This window comes from Triticum aestivum, chromosome 3A (assembly GCF_018294505.1).
Source record: "Triticum aestivum cultivar Chinese Spring chromosome 3A, IWGSC CS RefSeq v2.1, whole genome shotgun sequence".
In the NCBI taxonomy this organism is placed as follows: Eukaryota; Viridiplantae; Streptophyta; class Magnoliopsida; order Poales; family Poaceae; genus Triticum; species Triticum aestivum.
This window is the reverse complement of record NC_057800.1, coordinates 84,568,694-84,589,060: the sequence shown is the minus strand read 5'-3', so window position 1 is coordinate 84,589,060 and position 20,367 is coordinate 84,568,694. Positions and strand designations below refer to the sequence as shown.

Sequence of the window (20,367 nt, the reverse complement as noted above, 5' to 3'; positions counted from 1 at the left end):
TATTCATTTAAGGAGAATAATGGTTACTCTATTTTTGAATAATACCTTCAATGGTCTTGCACCTAAAGGAATGGTTTATTGAATCTCGATCGTAGTGATACACATTTTCATGCCAAAAGATATAAGATAGTAATGATAGTACCACTTACTTGTGGCACTGCCATGTAAGTCATAATGGTATAAAACGCATGAAGAAGCTCCATGTTGATGGATCTTTGGACTCACTCGTTTTTGAAAAGTTTGAGACATGCGAACCATGTCTATTGGTGTATATGCATGAAGAAACTCCATGCAAATGGATCGTTCGGACTCACTTGATTTTGAATCACTTGAGATATGCAAATCATACCACATGGGCAAGATGACTGAAAAGCCTCATTTTCAGTAAGATGGAACAAGATAGCAACTTGTTGGAAGTAACACATTTTGATGTGTGCAGTCGAATGAGTGCTGAGGCATGCAGTGAATATCATTATGTTCTTACTTCACAAACGATTCGAGTAAATGTTGAGTATATTTACTTGATGAAACACAAGTCTGAATTATTGAATGGTTCAAGTAATTTCAGAGTGAAGTAGCAGATCATTGTGACAAGAGGATAAAATGTCTATGATATGATCATAGAGAAGAATATCTGAGTTACGAGTTTTGGCACACAATTAAGACATTGTGGAAATTGTTTCGCAATTAATACCGCCTGGAACACCATAATGTGATGGTGTGTCCGAACATCATAGTTGCACCCTATTGGATATGGTGTGTACCATGATGTCTCTTATCGAATTACCACTATCGTTCATGGGTTAGGCATTAGAGACAACCACATTCACTTTAAATAGGGCACCACGTAATTCCGATAAGATGACACCGTATGAATTATGGTTTAGAGAAACCTAAGTTGTCGTTTCTTAAAAGTTTGGGGCTGCGACGCTTATATGAAAAAGTTTCAGGTTGATAAGCTCGAACCCAAAGCGGATAAAATGCATCTTCATAGGAAACCCAAAACAGTTGGGTATACCTCCTAATTCAGATCCGAAAGCAATATGGGTTGTTTCTAGAATCGGGTCCTTTCTCGAGGAAAAGTTTCTCTCGAAAGAATTGAGTGGGAGGATGGTGGAGACTTGATGAGGTTATTGAACCGTCTCTTCAACTAGTGTGTGACAGGGCACAGGGAGTTGTTCCTGTGGCACCTACACCAATTGAAGTGGAAGCTTATGATATTGATCATGAAACTTCGGATCAAGTCACTCCCAAACCTCGTAGGATGACAAGGATGCGTACTACTTCAGAGTGGTACGTAATCCTGTCTTGAAGGTCATGTTGCTAGACAACAATGAACCTACGAGCTATGGAGAAGCGATGGTGGGCCCGGATTCCGATAAATGGCTTGAGGCCATAAAATCCGAGAGAGGATCCATGTATGAAAACAAAGTGTAGACTTTGGCAGAACGGCTCGATGGTCGTAAGGCTAATGAGTACAGATGGATTTCAAAAGGAAGACGGACAATGATGGTAAATGTCACCATTAAGAAAGCTCGACTTGTCGCTAAGATGTTTTCCGACAAGTTCAAGGAGTTGACTACGATGAGATTTTCTCACTCATAGCGATGCTAAGAGTCTGTTGGAATTATATTAGCGATTACTGCATTATTTATGAAATCTTGCAGATAGGATGTCAAAACATTGTTTCCTCGATGATTTTAATGAGGAAAGGTTGTATGTGATACAACCGGAAGGTTTTGTCAATCCCGAAAGATGCTAATAAGTATGCAAAGCTCCAGCAATCCTTCTAAGGACTGGAGTGAGCATCTCGGAGTTGGAATGTATGCTTTGATGATGATCAAAAATTTTGGGTTTGTACAAAGTTTATGAGAAACTTGTATTTCCAAAGAAGTGAGTGGGAGCACTATAGAATTTCTGATGAGTATATGTTGTTGACATATTGTTGATCAGAAATGACGTAGAATTTCTGGAAAGCATATAGGGTTATTTTGAAAGTGTTTTTCAATGGAAAGCCTGGATTAAGCTACTTGAACATTGAGCATCAAGATCTATAAGGGTAGATCAAAATGCTTAATAATACTTTCAAATGAGCACATACCTTGACATGATCTTGAAGGTGTTCAAGATGGACCAGTCAAAGAAGGAGTTCTTGCCTGAGTTGTAAGGTACGAAGTTAAGACTTAAAGCTCGACCACGGCAGAATAGAGAGAAAGGACGAAGGTTGTCCCCTATGCTTAAGACGTAGGCTCTTCAGTATGCTATGCTGTGTACCGCACCTGAAGTGTGCCTTGCCATGAGTCAGTCAAGGGGTACAAGAGTGATCCAAGAATGGCTCACAGGACAGCGGTCAAAGTTATCCTTAGTAACTAGTGGACTAAGGAATTTTCTCGATTATGGAGGTGGTAAAAGAGTTCGTCGTAAAGGTTACGACGATGCAAGCTTGACACCTATCCGGATAGCTCTGAGTAGAGATACCGGATACATATAATGGAGCAATAATTTAGAATAGCTCCAAGTAGAACAGTTGTTTGGAATAGCTCCAAATAGAGCGTGGTAGCTGCATCTAGGAGATGACATAGAGATTTGTAAAGCACACACGGATCTGAAAGGTTCAGACCCGTTGACTAAAACCTCTCTCACAAGCAACATGATCAAACATAAAACTCATTGAGTGTTAATCACATAGTGATGTGAACTAGACTACTGACTCTAGTAAACTCTTGGGTATTAGTCACATGGCGATGTGACCTGTGAGTGTTAATCACATGGCGATGTGAACTAGATTATTGACTCTAGTGCAAGTGGGAGACTATTGGAAATATGCCCTAGAGGCAATAATAAAAGTATTATTATTATATTTCCTTGTTCATGATAATTGTCTTTTATTCATGCTATAACTGTATTATCCGGAAATCGTAATACACGTGTGAATACATAGACCACAATATGTCGCTAGTGAGCCTCTAGTTGACTAGCTCGTTGTGATCAACAGATAGTCATGGTTTCCTGGCTATGGGCATTGGATGTCGTTGATAACGGGATCACATCATTAGGAGAATGATGTGATGGACAAGACCCAATCCTAAGACTAGCACAAAAGATGGTGTAGTTCATTTGCTAGAGCTTTGCCAATGTCAAGTATCTCTTCCTTCGACCATGAGAGCATGTAACTCCTGGATACCGTAGGAGTGCTTTGGGTGTATCAAACGTCACAACGTAACTGGGTGACTATAAAGGTGCACTACAGGTATCTCCGAAAGTATCTATTGTTTTATGCGGATCGTGACTGGGATTTGCACTCTGTGTAAACGGAGAGGTATCTCTGGGCCCACTCGGTAGGACATCATCATATGCGCAATGTGACCAAGGAGTTGATCACGGGATGATGTGTTACGGAACGAGTAAAGTGACTTGCCGGTAACGAGATTGAACAAGGTATTGGATACCGACGATCGAATCTCGGGCAAGTAACATACCGATAGACAAAGGGAATTGAATACGGGATTGATTAAGTCCTTGACATCGTGGTTCATCCGATGAGATCATCGTGGAACATGTGGGAGCCATCATGGGTATCCAGATCCCGCTGTTGGTTATTGACCGGAGAATGTCTCGGTCATGTCTACATGTCTCCCGAACCCGTAGGGTCTACACACTTAAGGTTCGATGACGCTAGGGTTATAAAGGAAGTTTGTATGTGGTTACCGAATGTTGTTCGGAGTCCCGGATGAGATCCCGGACGTCACGAGGAGTTCCGGAATGGTCCGGAGGTAAAGATTTATATATGGGAAGTCCTATTTTGGCCACCGAAAAATGTTCGGGATTTTTCGGTATTGTACCGGGAAGGTTCTAGAAGGTTCCGGAGTGGGGCCCACCTGCATGGGGGGACCCACATGGACGTGGGTAGTGGGGGCAAGGCCCCACACCCCTGGTCAAGGCGCACCAAGATCCCCCCTTAGAAGGAATAAGATCATATCCCGAAGGGATAAGATCAAGATCCCTAAAAGGGGGGGATAACAATCGGTGGGGAAGGAAATAATGAGATTTCTTTCCTCCCACCTTGGCCAACGCCCCAATGGACTTGGAGGGCAAGAAACCAGCCCCTCCACCCCTATATATAGTGGGGAGGCGCATGGGAGCTATACACGAAGTTCTGGCACAGCCCTACCTCTCTCCCTACTCCTCCTCTCCCATGGTGCTTGGCGAAGCCCTGCTGGATTGCCACGCTCCTCCACCACCACCACGCCGTTGTGCTGCTGTTGGATGGAGTCTTCCTCAACCTCTCCCTCTCTCCTTGCTGGATCAAGGCGTGGGAGACGTCACCGGGCTGTACGTGTGTTGAACGCGGAGGTGCCGTCCGTTCGGCACTAGGATCATCGGTGATTTGAATCACGACGAGTACGACTCCATCAACCCCGTTCACTTGAACGCTTCCGCTTAGCGATCTACAAGGGTATGTAGATGCACTCTCTTTCTACTCGTTGCTGGTCTCTCCATAGATAGATCTTGGTGACACGTAGGAAAATTTTGAATTTCTGCTACGTTCCCCAACAGTACCGGGTACATATCGGGTCATCGGAAAGGGGTTCTGGGCACCCCCGGCAAAGATATGGGCCTAATGGGACAAGAGGGGAAATACAGCAGCCAGCAGGGACTGTTGCCCCCCCCCCCCCCCCCATATGGGCCGCACCCGAAGGGAAAGGAAAGGAGGGAAGAGAGAAGGAAGGGGAGGGATTGGCCTCCCCCTTCCTTCCCTCCTCCCTCCTCTTTCCTTCCCTCTCCGGTGAAAAAGGAAAGGGGGGCGAATTGGGGAGGGACCCCCTCCTTAGATGCTCCATCTCCCTCCCACCTATATATATGAGGGGGGAGGCGCCTAGAACACACATCAACTTCTGTTAGCCGTGTGCGGCGCCTCCCTCCACAGATTACACCCTCGGTCATATTCTCGTAGTGCTTAGGCGAAGCCCTGTGCGGATCACATCAACATCACCGTCACCACGCGGTCATGCTGACGTAACTCATCTACTTCCTCGACACTTTGCTGGATCAAGAGTTCAAGGGACGTCATCGAGCTGAATGTGTGTAGAACTTGGAGGTGACGTACGTTCGATGTTTGATCGGTCGGAACGAGAAGAAGTTCGACTACATCAACCGCGTTGTCAAACGCTTCCGCTTTCGGTCTACGAGAGTACGTAGACACACTCTCCTCCTTTCTTTTGAAATGGTATGCTATGTTTCCCATCACCTCACGCCTTGGCTCGTGGACGGCATCTTTCCTGGGAAGTGGAGGAGGCGCACCATGGGCCACGTCGCCCGCAAGAGGTGGTGGGGGAGGCAGCGAACGAGACAGTGCAGGGGCCTCCCAACGGCGCTGACGAGCTCGGTGATGTGGTCTAGCCAGTCCTCGTAGAGGTCATCGGTCGGGCGATAGCGCAGGAGCTCGCGTGCCATGAGCAATGCACCATGCGCGTTTGCCGGCCCGCGACGAGCATGGGAAGACGAAGCAGCCGCCGGAGTCAGCGATGGAGTGGCGGTGCGTCCATCGCACCACACAGAAGGCTGCAACGATGAAGCCTACTGCTCGTGGGTCGCGGGGCCGGTGGCAGCATTCGCCACAGGCGATAGGGAACCATGGGGGGCACCGTTGCCCGCAGGCGCTGTCTGGGCAACGCGGGCGGCGAGGACAGCCCGGCACTCAGCACGAACTCGACGAGCATCAGCCATGAGAGTGGAGGAACGGTGGCGAATCAATCGATGGGAGAGAGGCTCCGACGCACCCCTACCTGGCGCGCCAAATGTCGGATTCGGGGCTCCGCAGACCCAAGAAAAGTTCGAAGTATGGGGTGCGTGCGAAGAACTCGATCTCCCCGGCCTACCAACTCGTCGCTCTCACGGCCTAGCTTGATGAACGGGAAAGGAAAGAGACACGGCAGTTTACCCAGGTTCGGGCCACCTTGCGATGTAAGACCCTACTCCTACTTTGGGGTGGGTTGGCCTCGCGAGGGGCTGAGGATGAACTAGTACAGAGGAAGAAAAGCCTCAGGAGGTCAGTTCTTGTGTTGGTGTGAGCTAGTGAAGGTTCGGATTGGATCCCCCTACTATGGTGGTGGCTAACCTATATATAGAGGCCTCGGTACTCTTCCTCCAAAATGTAGGCGGGAAGGGATCCCACAACGGCCAAGTTTGAAGGGGGACAAGAAGTACATCCTATCATGACGAAAGGTGGTCTTCGTCTGCAAAGGTGACTCCAAATCTTGCTTGGTGAAATGACGCCAACAGCGCAACCAACGGTGGAGTTTGTTTGCATGCATGGTGAATGTAGAATCCAATTTGAGTAGTGAGTTGCGTCCAAAAAGGTTTAAACATGTAATTGCTTGTACATCAACCTAATACAAGCGGGATTTTTTGTCATAAAAGACCACCTACGCTCTCGTATTGGCAAAAAGGACCATGTCCACATTGTATTGACAAAAAAGACCACCTATCTGTGGCGGTCGGGCTGGCAGCTGACACATGGCTCCTGCCGCCACGACCGACGGCGGCTGCTTCTGTGTAACAGCTTTCCCGCCTCTGGAGCGATTCACAACGGAACGGACAGGTCAGGTGGGCCATGCCGCCACACCGGCTGGGCTGCCCGCATGCAACGCGCACTGTTCCCGCCTTTGGCCTGTGAGAATTCTGATGGATGGACAGTTGGACGCCGCAGAAAGGCAGGCAAGTATTGCATGATTTTATTTGAACAAGGCAAATGACCCAAGTGTTGGAATCTACTCCCGGCTAGTGCGTACTCCGCCATGACATGCAACCGCAGTAACTGTTGTTGCACGGTGGAAGTACTACGACGTGTCGACAGTAAAAGCAGCTGCCGCCACCCAAAATGGCGGTAGGGCCTACTTGGCCTCGCCATTCCGTTGCCAATCACTGCAGACCTATTACACACAAGTTGCCGCCGTTGGCTATGGTGGCAGGTCCTGCCGCTGCCGACAGTGGCGGCAGGCGCCATGTGTCGGCTGCCAGACTTGCCACCACAATGTACGTGGTCTTTTTTGCCAATATGGTCCGGACATGGTCTGTTTTGTCAATACGAAAGTGTAGGTAGTCTTTTTTTGACAAAAAATCATACAAGCGGAGGTACACGCAAGTCTGAGGGGGCAGTGCCCCCCCCCCCTCTCCCCCCAGCTCAAATGAGATTTTTTTACCAGGTAGTCGTGGCAGCTTTCCTTCCATTTGTCCCTTCACTTGTATTACGTTGATCTACAAACAGTTACATGTTCAAAACTTTCTGATCGCAAACTCACCACTTAAATTGCATTCTGCATTCACCATGCATGCAAACAATTCAAGTACCATCCATCTACTGGGTTATTCCTCTTCTTCATCCTCCTCCTCTTCAGCTTCCTTGAGCATGTGAGTAATAATGTAACAAATAGCATTTAAGGCGATTGTGAACATGTACAATCATGTATCGATCTTACTAAAGCTTGTCCCATGAATGACACAAGTACAATAGACAAAAAATATGCAGTCACTAACACCAAATCAGATGATTCCATTAAGAGCAACTCTAGAAGACCCCGCAAAAATTCGACCCGCAAAACACGTTTGCGGTTTCACGAAGATCGCGTTTGCGAGTCGAAAACTAGTGCAGCCGAACAGAACCCGTATCTAAACCTGCATAATTTGAAAAAAAGACTTTCACGGGAGAAATTGCACAAACATAGTTCATCACATACTACATAGTTCATCACATGATCAACAAACTACAAGCATAGTTATACTACATACTACGTTAAACTAGTACTAGAGGGGTCGGATCTAACGGCGGCGAGGTCGCGGCAAATGGACGACGCCGTGGAGGAGCCAGACGCTCAATCCTCCTCGCCGGAGCTGCACAGGTCGACGTACTTCGCTGCCTGCTCCTCGCGGATGTGGCGCCACTCCTCGGCCTTCTCGTTGGCGGCGACGTTGGCGGTGACCGCCTGCCGCCACTCGAGGTCTTCGATCTGCTCGGTGTGGCGCTGGCGCTCCGCCTCCTCGCGCACGCTCCGCTCGGCGATGGCGGCGGCGACGGTGGCGACGTCCGCGATGTAGTCCTCGGGCCCGACGACTCCACAGCGGGCCGAGCGGAGCGGGCTCCTCGGGCTCCTCCTTCACGGGGACGAAGGCGAACGGCGTCGGCTCCTCCGGCTCCTCCTCGTTGTCCGACCACTCCCTCTTCACGGGGAGAAGGCCCGCGCCGGAGGAGGAGGAGCTCCCGACGTGCGAGGACCTCGCGGGTGAGAAGGATGCGCGCCGGCGGTCTTACTCTGCCGTCTCGCTCCGCCGGAAGCTCGCCGGGGGCGACAGGCCGCGGTTGGTCCATTTTCGGGCCCCGCGCTTCCGCGCGCCGTCGGACCGGACGCGCCGCTCGCGCTCCGGGTCCCTCCCGCCGCCGGATCTGCTGCCGGAGCTGCGTCCGGAGCTCCACATGCGGCCCTACATGGCGGCTGGAGGCGGTGCGGGTGGTCGCCGGTGGCGAAGAATGTGGAGGGGAGAAAAGGGAATCGGGTGGCTCGCGGCGTCGGGATAGGGTTTGGACCCGTAAAAGGATCACGGAACCACAGTTATACTGCTCGGGGCGTGCGGTTTGCGGGCTGCCGCAAAAAATTTTGCGGACCGGGCGAGTATGCAGGCTCTGTTTTGATCGAAAAATTGGGCCGAGCCCGCATACTTGCCGGAATTTTTGCGGGCCGAGCGTTTTACGGGATCTGCTAGAGTTGCTCTAACACCGCCATGGTTACCCTACTGTTGAAGAATGACACTCCGATCGACGTCACAGATTTCAGGCTTATAAGCCAGATCCACCCTTTCCCCAAGCTTCTTGCTAAGGTCCTGTCAATGCGTCTTGCCGCTCACATCGACCACCTCATCTCTCCAGCGCAAACTGCATTCATGAAATCCAAGTGCATTCATTACAACTTTCTGTATGTTCGTAACATCGTATGATTGTTGCACTGCCGGAAGCTGGTCGATTATCAATGTAAACACAATATACTGTGTATCAGGAACACTGGCCAAGTACACTAATAATTGAAAGAAACTAGATCGAGGTCTACATAATTAATCTAAATGTGCACAACTCACATGTAATTTTTATTATGTTTAATGTGCTTTGTATTTTCGGTGAACTTTGATAATAGATCTAATCATTTTTGCAAAAAAAAAAAAAACTCACATGTGCATGTTGGACGTACTAGCAAATAGTAGTGTTCAATTAAAGATGAATTATATTGTTTTTTAATCGCATGTAAACTCTATTTAAAAACAAGTTGTTTTAAGCTTGAAAGCTTTTTTTTTGCTTGAAAGCTTATCTTTATACAAATCAGGTCTCTCGAATTAGCAGTATAAATAGAGCCTGCAGTCTAGCCTTAAATTACATTGTAAATGGCATCACCGATAAGGCAAAGGGATAGAGGACAGAGCTAAACCCTAATTTTCTAACAGCAGGTGCACCCGTTTGGCTCACCCTAAGGCAAAGGGATAGAGGACAGAGCTAAACCCTAATTTTCTAACAGCAGGTGCACCCGTTTGGCTCACCCTATCGTGGAGCCATCACGTGTGGCAAGAAGAACGTCTATGGTCCGGCCTCGCCGCTGGAATCAGGCGTGCTAAGAGCAACTCCAATGGACCGACCCAAATGAATAACGCTTTTGTCCGTTTTTTGTTCGTTTGGGTCGGCCGTCCGTTCGGCGTCCGCTCTCAATTAGATTTGGGTCGGTAGTGCGCCCAACGCGCCGACCCATTTCATGACCGCGCGTGCTGCTTCTGGCGTTCCAGCGCGCGGGAAAGGTTCGCGCGCTGGTTTTGGCGCGGTCGGCGCTCACTATAAGAAGGTGCTCCCTCCACACTCCGTTCGCCGCCCACTCGCCTCGCCCTCTCTCACTAGCCTCGCCGCCTCTGCGCCACCATGTCGATGCACCGCCTGGATGTTTCGGATTTTCATGGAGTCCGCGAGCACCGCTCCGGTGCCTTCTCCTCTGAGATCTGGTTTGGCGAGAAACACATCATTCTCGGCACCTTCGACACCGCAGAGGAGGTGGCCCACACGCACGACGCGGTGGCGTGGCGCCTCCTGAGGCCTCGTCGGGAGATGAATTTCTCCGACGTGTCGAGCCAGCGGGCGCAGGATCTCGCGCCTCTCCCGCGGCTTTTCACCGACAAGGATCGTTGTGACCACCGGAGGCGGCAGCCTCGCCTCGCCATCGCCGAGATGGATGTGGAAGCCATGGTGGTGTGGTGCGAACGCTTCCCGCAGGACATCGTCGACGAGCGCCAGTTCTACAAGCAAAGGAGGGCGGAAAGGGAGGCGAGGAGGATGGAGCGAGCCGCCTATCGGGAGGACAAGCGTGCGCGGAAGCAGACCACTCAATTGAACTTGAAGCTAGGAGAAGCGTCGTCCTGGGACTCCGAGGACGAGCGGTATGTTGACGCCTACATTCAGACGTCGGAGGAGGACATTGCCGAGTCGGAGTCGGAAAACGACGAGTAGTTCATCTTTTTTTTATCTGTCTATGCTAGAACTATCTATGTATCCTTTTTCTATCGGAAAAAATGGCCGGCGGCGTCGGCGACGAAGCAAGCGTGTGACGGTATGCTGTTGGATGGGGAGAGGCCAATGTGCCATCGACCAGCGGGCCCGGGGAGGAGAGAGGGCGAGCGTGTGCGCGTCTGTCTCGTGTCCGCGTCGAGACAAATCTGGCTCAAAAATGGGTCGGCAGGCGGACGAAAGCGGATGTGTGTCCGTTTGGGTTGACGCGTTGGGTCGTCTTTTCTGTCCGCGCCGATCCAAACGGACGGCGGCGGATGAAACGGGTCGCCCCCATTGAAGTTGCTCTTCAGTCATTTTGGATGTTATGACGCCGGCACGAGTTTCCTGTTTTGTAGTAGATCGGCGACGGATGAAATGGGTCGCCCCCATTGAAGTTGCTCTTCAGTCATTTTGGATGTTATGCTCTTCAGTCATTTTGGATGTTATGACGCCTGCACGAGTTTTCTGTTTTGTAGGCCAGAACTGTGTCCGGCTGCCCTAGTTCTGTGTTTTCGCTAGACTCGGTTAATCCTAGCATCTGTAGATGGAGAATCAGGTAAAGCAACCAGTGGGTACCATTGCGCACATGCTATGTAACGCAAACGTGCAGGCTCGGTGGGGAAGCTCCGCAGATAGGCATGTGTGTGGAGAACGAAAAATGACATGTCTTCATTTACCATAGCGGACATCTTCCGGTTACATCATGAATACAAGTTACAGCACAAGCAGTTCAATATGCTTGAACATCTAAAGTCAGATTGCAAGTTAAAATCACACCGGGGGAGCAAAAGCTCCGTATGATTGGGAACATCAGCTAATATACATCAGCTTTGAATCACATCATGGGGGCAGGGCAGACTGGGAAGCCATCCTTGAGCAAGGTATTAATTAGCCATCCTGCTCGCTGACCATGCAGCAACTGCTCGCGCCAACTGTCAAGTGTCGCTGATTGTCAGCTCCAAATATGGCCTTGTCAGCAAGGAAGGGGGCAGCCGAGCTCGTTAGCCGCAGCGGTGAGGAAGGCGAGGGTCATCCCGGTGGCGCGGCGGCTGCGGGCTTCCCAGTCTATACATCTCTCGACATCCGCTTGCCAGTTCACCGTGTTTGCTGCCGTGCATTGGTAGTTTGGGCTTTGGATGCCGTTCCGTTGCTCGCCTTGAATGATCTTAGTGGAACCTAGTGGTCCACTGTTCAAGATGTCACGGAGGACGGACATGCTGAGCGCTCGTACATGTGCGCTGGCGTGGGAGAGGCAGCGGATGGTAGGTGATAGACGGCACTGCAAACCACATGAATGTTAGCATTCTGAACGTTGGTGTGTTTCTGATGAACAGAATTGGGGTGAGATCTGAGCAGGGCATACCTTTAACAGATTTGAGAGGCCATCAGCAACTGCTACGCCTGGGTCTCCCCATTCAACGATGAGATGAATAGCTCTAGCAGTTACTTCCAGGAGCTGTGCATATTCAATCACAGGAAGCAATGTTGTCAGAAAGAATCGATGACATGCAACTTTCAAGAAAGAAAATGAGTCGATGCTGCTTTAATGACAACAAAGTACGACAGATGATATGTTTGTGGTATTCTGTGAAGGAAGTTTGTATATGTATTTACCTCTAACTGAGGCAAGGTACAAGCTTCACCGTCGACAAGCATCCCATCTGTAGCACGAAGCAGAAGGTCTGAAGCACTAGCAAGAATTATCAATGCTTCTGGGCTATCATGGTTCCTCATAAGCTCAGCTATCAGTTTAACTATTCGCTGGTTGACTCTCCACATCTTCTGACCTTCCTCGTCATCTCGAGCAATCCAGGGCTGTAGGTCCTTCTCAGCCTGCATACAAGAGTCCATGAATATGACAGGAAATATTTATACGTCATGAAGATAATGTATGTTCCCACGTGAGAAATGAACAAGGGAGAAGAAGCCAAAATCTGAACCAAATTTCATTGCGACCAAATGTCTGAATAAATCTTTACCTGCAGAACAATAGCAGTTGAAGCCTTGGCTGGTGAGGCTGAAACAACATCACAAAGAGCATCTACAACCTATACGTAAAAAAATGTCAGATATACAGTTAATAAGATAACAAAATTAGAATGTCACTGAAGCATTGTTGTGTTATGCCAATGGCCACACGAATCATACCTTTCTCCAACCTTGATGAGCTGATGTACTTTCTGCAGACATCTGCGTTTCAGGAGATGCAATAAGCTTATGCCAGAGCAATGAGACAACAGAGAAGCATAGTTCCTGTTTTTCTGAGATAACAGATCTTAGGAGAGTCTGAGAGCCTCGATAACCGCCATTCCTATCCATGGTAAGGAAGTTCGCCAAATCAGAAGCTTCAGCCTGTAAAGTTGCAGGAACTTTCCCGGATGTACTTGCAACATTACCATTTCGCCTAGCCTCTTCTGAGCATTTCAAGAGTGGTCTTGACAAACCATTTTTCATGTGTGAGGCTGAACCATTCTTCTTTTCCAAGTTGCCACTACCCGATGAGCTGGTGCCATTTTCCTCAATGTGTTGTTCATCATCTCTCTTTACTGATGTAAAAGTCAGGTGAGCTTCTAGAGGCTCAGCTTTGTTCACGATGGAGGACACAGTTTTACCATGCAAGTCGATCAAATGGTAGAGGGATGATGCCCTGGTAGAAATCTCAGCATCCCACTTACATCGCTTCAGTGAAGATAGTGCATTTAGGCATGGCCTCGACCGGCGAAATAACTCAGAAACATGAGCGGCAACCATAGCCGCTGCAACTATCTCATTTGAACTATAGTTCCAGGAGGTACCAACTGATGATGGCTTCAAGGAGAAAAGAGCTTCCAGGATGCCAAGAATTCTACGAGTATGGAGAATTGCTGAGCTAATGCTGTTCTGTAGCTCATTACTGATCCCATTGTTTTTTCCAGGCTTCAGGATCTTTATAGAGTCTTTTACATTTGAGTTTGTTGCGCTCTTGCAAAGGATAGGGAACAGCTGAAGCTCACAAGATAAGGCACAAACAGCGGCCAGCACATACGAGTCAAATGTACCAACAGGCCCTTGTTTCTTCTTGACCCTATTTCTTCCATTGGTTAATCTTGGGTCCTCAGTGGCCTCCTCAGAAGAATGGTTTTCACTACCAGTTGGTCTTTTGCTGCCCCCTGGCAAAGCTTGATGACTGACGCAAACAGTTAATACTACAAACAACAACCGGGAAGCAAGGTTCATTGAAGCACATGATTCAACAAAGAGTGAATGTATCATCGTACGGAGTTCAGCAACAGCAAGGTTCTTGGATTGACTTCTTGGTCTTTTAGATGATTCAGAGGTTTCCGAAGGGAAAGTTCTTCTGAGTATAGCTTCAACTGTTGCCACAAATATTCTCATAAGGCATGCTTCAGATGGACTTCCACGAGGTAGATACTCAAATACTTTCAACAGTGGCAAGTATAGGCTCCATGACAAAGTAGGTGGCTGAAGCGGAGCAGCTACAACGATTTCGGGTAAATCAACTGCTGATGAATTCAGAGGTAACAAACCATAGGCAGCTTCCCAGATGGTACATATTCTCCACTCAACATCAGGACCATGAGCACACAGCAAGGAAGCAATGCCTTGTGCAGTGGCATCAATTGTGGTTTCAGATGCAGGAACTTCCAGCTGTGAATAGTTCAAAGTGCAAGCAGGTAAATTAGTCATGCAGACATAAGGCAGCAATCAGTAAAACCAAGAAAAATAAAACATGGATTCCCACATGGAAGGGTGTAAATAAAGACGATAGTTGAATGCGCAGCTTTGGTGTGAAATCTCTACTCATAGAACATGGTAAACCACAAGATAAGTGATTGACGAATTGATAGAAGCATTCCACGTGAGCAAGTATACAAAAATGATCAAATGCTGAATGGAAATTAACTATAAGGATTAGCTGTCTGTTGCAGTGTTTTAGCTCAACTAATGCAGTAACGTAAACTGCGACTAACAATGCCTAAATCAGTGTATAATAAGACCCCCTGAACTTAACAACAGAGTCTAGAATACGTAAGCCCCAGAAAAGACTAACTATGCTTCCGAGTCTTTACTAAAGAAAAAACAGGTAATAAAAAATTAACCACATGCAGAAACTACTGCATACCTGTCTTTTGTATGATGATACATAGCCACCCAGTGGTTCATGTTGCACTTCAACTCCTTCAGCATGCCTTAGTGGAGGAAAAAGCAACGTTGGTTGGGATAGTATGCGAAAAAGCAACGCAGCAGCTGTATCAGCAGCAATACCAGCCCTCATAGACATTGCAGTTCCAATCGCACGCAAGAAATGAAGATGCAACCAATTTTTTGGAAGCTGGACAGAAATTTAAAGTTACCAAGATTAATAAACATGCACACCCAAAACATACGATATCGAAATTTTGTATCGTGAGGCATCACGATTGACGGCACTGAAATAACAGCCAGTGTGCAGTATGTTATACCCGCATGCCAGTAGCATAATCTTCAGCTGCCCGAAGGAGTTCAACAAGCTGAACTGCTGCATCAAGTGCATCTGGAGCCCATGACGGTGGTGCTTCAAGAAGACCAAAAAGCAATCTTTGCGTAGCACTTGGTGTGGCAATTGCGTAGTATCTGACAAGAGAGTAACACGTTTAGTATAATCTGGAAAGCAGACTTGGTATGACAATTGATAGGATCTTACCTATGAAACAAGCGAGCGTATGGTTCGAGAGGGGGTAGCCCTGCCACCAAATGCTCATCCAAGGGTGTTGTCGGTGGAGGTAGCAGAAGGGCGGGAACAGCTGCCGCGGTTAAGTTTGCTGTCTCATAACGAGCTACTTCCTCATCACAGACACTTAAAATAACTCCAGCTCCATTGGCAACAGCCCATCTTGGGGTGGATGGCATGAGTTGTGGGTGCTTGCCAGCTCCTCGGCTGTAAGCTAAATTAAAAAGACGTATAATTAATCATTTGTTTTGGCAAGAATTAGCATCTGTTGCAAGAAGAAAAGGTGTTCCACACTTGGAAAACCCGCATAATCAAAATAAGAAGTAACAAAGACATAAAATCTCGATGGAATAAAGAAAACATCTAGTGTTACTGCATCTTCTCATTTCAGGCAAAAAAAATTATTTCAAAGTTACTAACCAGTTGTTGGAGGCTTCAATTCTCCACCAGCTGCGTATTTTCCCATAACTCCACCACACCTGATAGGTTTAAAATGAAACAAAGAGTAATCAGCAAATATTACTAAGCGAAGTGTATGAAGTATGATAGCAAAACTGTTGATTTACAACAGTAACAGCATATATTCCAACAAGCTGAAAAGCGTTGACATTTACTATTCATGTACAGCATACACTCCGCCTATGTTTTCTAGGCATAGCCGGTCCCAAGCCCAGGTAAAGGAGGAGGGTTGTGATAGGCTTGGCGAGCCAACGTAAAAACTAGCCAGTCCCATAGGTATGAAACCCATTTGAGCGAGAGTAGTACTAGGATGGGTGACCTCCTGGGAAGTCCTCGTGAAAGGGTTTCATATCTAGCCTACCCCAACTTGTTTGGGATTAAAGGCTTTGTAAGTGGTAAGTGTACAGCATACACTCCCATTAGCATATTTAGAGTTGATTAGCACACTGCCATTAGCATATCGGAGATGCTTGCAGTTTGGTCTTGATTACAGGCCACTTACTCCTGAGTTTCGGCCTTATTGCTCACCTGCAATACTATTTTCCTCACATGGTTCTACTATTTACCCTGTTTCTCCATTCGCTAATTTTGCTCATTTTAATAGTCACATTGCCTTAAGTCGCGTTTCATAAGAAAAAGATAAAAAGAAATTAGAGTCAACTCACCATCTAAAATAGTCGCTTCTAATGCCCAAAGGTGCAGTTAGCAAAATATCTGTGATCCAAGGAGATAATGGCCTCAATGGCTTCCGTTCGGGTTCATTTCCTGGAGAGTAATTAGCTTTCTCCTGTGCAGAACAACTTGCTGTGGCCTGGTCAGATCTGTTGTTACAGTCTGCAACTTTAAAGATTGGCCTGTTGTAGTGAGTTAGAACTCTAAGAATTTCTCCACAGGCCAAGGCCCACTGCTCTGAGTACTCTTTCTGCAGCCAAAAGTACAATTCATGAGTAACAGAACTTCAACCACAACCAACATCAAGCAAGAGAACTAAAAGTAACCAGAAAAGTAAGGGCCTCACCTCAGAACTTTGGGTAAATAAAGAGATGAAGGAATTGAATGGGGAACCATGACTATCATAACTCAGTGTCCCATCTATGATGCGTGAAAGAATTGGATGTACAACTGCATGACCATGCTCAGGGTGATGGAGAACAAAAGTTGCTGGGTGAAATGTAAAAACAAGAGTGTCAATTTATTTCTTCATATGCCTGTAGTAATAATGTGTAGCTATCAGAAGTTCATATGTTACCTAATACTTCATCTACCAACCGCTTTTCTTTTGATGGATAGCAACTTTGAATTAGCTGCACACAGGCAAGAAAGATGGAAGGGTATAAATATTAACAGTTGATATAAATTTTACCACAAACAAAACTAGTTTATGCTAAGAGATACAGTACCTGAGCTACATCCTCCGGGAATTGCTCGCTGTCAGATGTGAACTGACCAAAGTACTCAACATAGGCTAAAATTTGTGCCTTCAAAAAGAAAACACAACAGAAGCGTCGCATTAACATCAGGTGTCTACAAAGTTACAGCGTATATAACATAGCTAAACTATGAGCATTGTACCTGTTTCTGCTGCACATCGTGTGGCGGGGGCCAGAACAGTGATGAGAACTGGAGCCCATCAATCCACTTCCCATTTGACACTGACATACTTGGTAGTTTAAGAGCCTGCTCAAGAAACTAGAGAGGAACACTCAGAAAGAAAGAAATTAGAAAAGCTGCCCCAGTTAGCAATAAAAGCATATTTAATATCAACAGTATGCTAAAATAGCCGGTCAGTTTATCCATCTATGTCATTCCCTATTCTTCTTATAAGCTACTTGCCTCAGAAGCAGAAAACTTCAGCAAGATGCAAGTTCTCCTATTGTTGACTTCTTCAATCACCCCCCACTAAGGGGGGATTGCATCCCACAATGTGACCAGATATCATATCAACCAGTTCCAACCATAGGCGCTTAACGTCTCTGCATTGCAAAATATAGCAAAAGGAAAATCGAAAGAAGGAAAGGGACATTATTATAGATGTCATTTTAATACATTTTAAAACAAGAAATATTGCCGAAACTTGACAAAAGAAAAGGAGAGGAGGTCAACTAGCCAATGGAACAAATTTTGCATAGCCTTGGCAACATGTTTCTAGAAAGAAGTCTCGTTTACATTCCTAGCCCTTACCAGAGTCAGAACAAGGATTTCAACTCTAAAACCCTTAGTGGTTTGAGGAATGAGGTAGACTGGAATGGAACCATCCTGGAATTTGAGAATGGGATGGAATGGAATGATTCCAGATGCTTGGGGAAATAAGATAGTATAGGAACACATTGGTTTGGTGTTTGGTTTGAGGAATCTTGCAAAGGAAAGAAATATCTCATCGCCAACTCTGACCCTTGGATGAGGATCCAAGGGCTCACAGTCATCTGCTCATCTTCATCATTGGTTTCAGATCCAGTTTTGCTCTACATGATTCCTCGAGTTCGAGAGATGGCTGCCTTGGACGTAAATGGCACGTCTTCCAAAAGATGTTCTTTTTTTCAGCATGGGTGGGTTGAGTGTGGGTAGGGGGGTCGGGGTGAGTTTTAGGTTGCAAATTGAACGATTTTGTTTCGGAGCTGAGGATCGTCTTTTGGACTTAAGAAAGAGCCGATGTGTGTAAAATCAATGTGTTTTTACACAACTAGAAGCATCAAATTCTCATCTAGAAAAGGAGCAACCATTCTCATTTTCATTAAAAGAAATAAAAGATATGCCGTCTTTCTCGAACACGCATCAGATCAAAACGTGTGCCGTTTGTATTAGATGAGTAACACCAAAATGGCACAACGCAGAAACAAAGCAAACAACTCGGAACTGGGACCCCAGAAACAAAAACCAGAAGGAGGAAAAGGAGAAAAAAATAATAGTAGAGCTACTTTGTAAGCTTATAGCTACTGTGCAAGTTCGTACAAATCTGAACATAATAATTCACATATATCAGAGGGGCTATAACTGCAAGTCAGATGACTGCTAACCAAATTTGGGTAAAACAATATTGGTAGTCCACTTGCCTTACCATGTTTTTTTTCTATTATCGAACATCCCACGTTTCTAATTCAGAAAACAGCACGTAGACAAATGCAATATAGATCCATTCCAACACGTAACCCTCGGAAGTTAAACAGCAGCGGAACCCAAAGGAGTGGAGCTTAATTCTGCGCATCAGATATTATTTCAAAAGCAAGTAAGTAAAATTTTGCAGACACACAGCACCCGCTTCTTTTGAGATTTCTGCTTGTGACGTTCTGTTTAGCTCTGGATTCAAACGGAAAACTATAAGCTAACATAGAACCATCTGCACCCCCAAACGATTTTCCAATAACTATCTCCGCTCCACCAGTTACATCCTCAGCCGAAACTGCGAAATCTGCGCGCCGAAATGACACCCTGGAAAGGAGCAAGCCCCAGCTCGAATCCGCGCTACTCGCGGATAAGCCAAAATCGCCCCGAATTTCGCAGGAACAAGCGTCCATCTCCCGTTGATCTACTCGAGATTACGAAGAGAAGCTGCAACACAATCAGCTGAACCTCGCCGCCGGAACAAGACTTCTCGAGTAAAACCATCGCCAACGCCTCGCCCGAGGACACTCAGACACAGACTACCCGCGAATCTACCGGCTCCACGAGCCGCGAGCGAAAATCAAGGCGGCAGAGCAACAAACACGGCGCAAAATGAACAAAACGTAGAGCTGGGGGAGGGGGTAGTTCGGGGTAGCGGAGGGAGGATCCAGGAGCTTTACCTCGGTCGGGAGCGCTCCAATACGGAGCTCGGGCGGCGAATCGGCAGCGCCGGCGAGGGGATTGCGCGGCGGGCGGGGCGGGGCGGAGGCGGGGACGAAGGCAGAGAGGAGGAGGAGAGAGAAAACAGCGAGGGGCGAGGAGAGGCAAGAAAAAGATTTTTTCCGTAATGGGAGGGATAGGCGGTGGTCTGTGTAGTGTTTGCTCCGTTATTTCACTGGCGGGGCGAGGGGTGGAGCCCATGCGGTGCACTACATGACTGACACCTGGGCTATGGAGCGACGGGCCCGCAGGTCGGCGACCTGTGGGTGCGCGGAGATACTTATTCGCGCGTGCACGGCTGGGGGCTGGCGAGATCGCCAGGGGGCGTGGCTGACATGGCCTTGATATTTTCGGGAGGGGCGCATGGCATGGATGCATGGATGACCCCCCATGCCATGCCAGCCATCCATCGCATATTCCCGTGCACATGCGTTTCGCATCTTGGCCCTCGCGCTATGAGTAAAATTCAAAATGGTCCCCGTCTTTTGGTGATTCATGCAATTGTTTTTCTTCTCTGCTTTTTTTTGGTAATAACTTGAGCGTTGCCATGCAAGCGTTACTAGCAATAGTACATTCGTTCCTAGATACTCCATAATTTTTTACCGTGGTTTTTGTTTGAAAATATCAAAAAATATTCACATCTCACTCGCAAAAAAATCACATATATAAGGCTAAAAGCCTAAAACATTTGTAAGATTTGTCATGAAAAAAAATCTTTTACGATATTACGATTTCAAGAAAATATACTAACATATACATGTATGCGAATGTATGAATACAATCATAGATGTATTTAAGAGTCTCGGAG

General features: G+C 47.2%; 1 protein-coding gene across 3 annotated transcripts; it reads right to left on the bottom strand.

Moving 5' to 3' along the window:
• Positions 1-11,215: 11,215 nt before the first annotated feature.
• Positions 11,216-19,740, bottom strand: LOC542970 (protein GIGANTEA). 3 transcript variants are annotated; one of them, XM_044483161.1, is made up of 16 exons: positions 19,520-19,740; positions 17,574-17,713; positions 17,313-17,429; positions 17,141-17,218; positions 16,990-17,044; positions 16,759-16,901; positions 16,406-16,662; positions 15,702-15,760; positions 15,255-15,495; positions 15,034-15,184; positions 14,694-14,903; positions 12,719-14,218; positions 12,550-12,618; positions 12,185-12,403; positions 11,934-12,026; positions 11,216-11,849 (listed from the first exon to the last, which is right to left on the bottom strand). In XM_044483161.1, exons 3-16 carry the CDS (start codon positions 17,397-17,399, stop codon positions 11,544-11,546), a joined length of 3,468 nt encoding a protein of 1,155 aa, XP_044339096.1. In that variant the 5' UTR covers positions 17,400-17,429; positions 17,574-17,713; positions 19,520-19,740; the 3' UTR covers positions 11,216-11,543. The 3 variants fall into 3 exon arrangements, with proteins under 3 accessions (XP_044339096.1, XP_044339097.1, XP_044339098.1); XM_044483162.1 differs by having other exon boundaries at positions 17,313-17,417; XM_044483163.1 differs by lacking the exon at positions 17,574-17,713 and having other exon boundaries at positions 19,520-19,710.
• Positions 19,741-20,367: the final 627 nt, after the last annotated feature.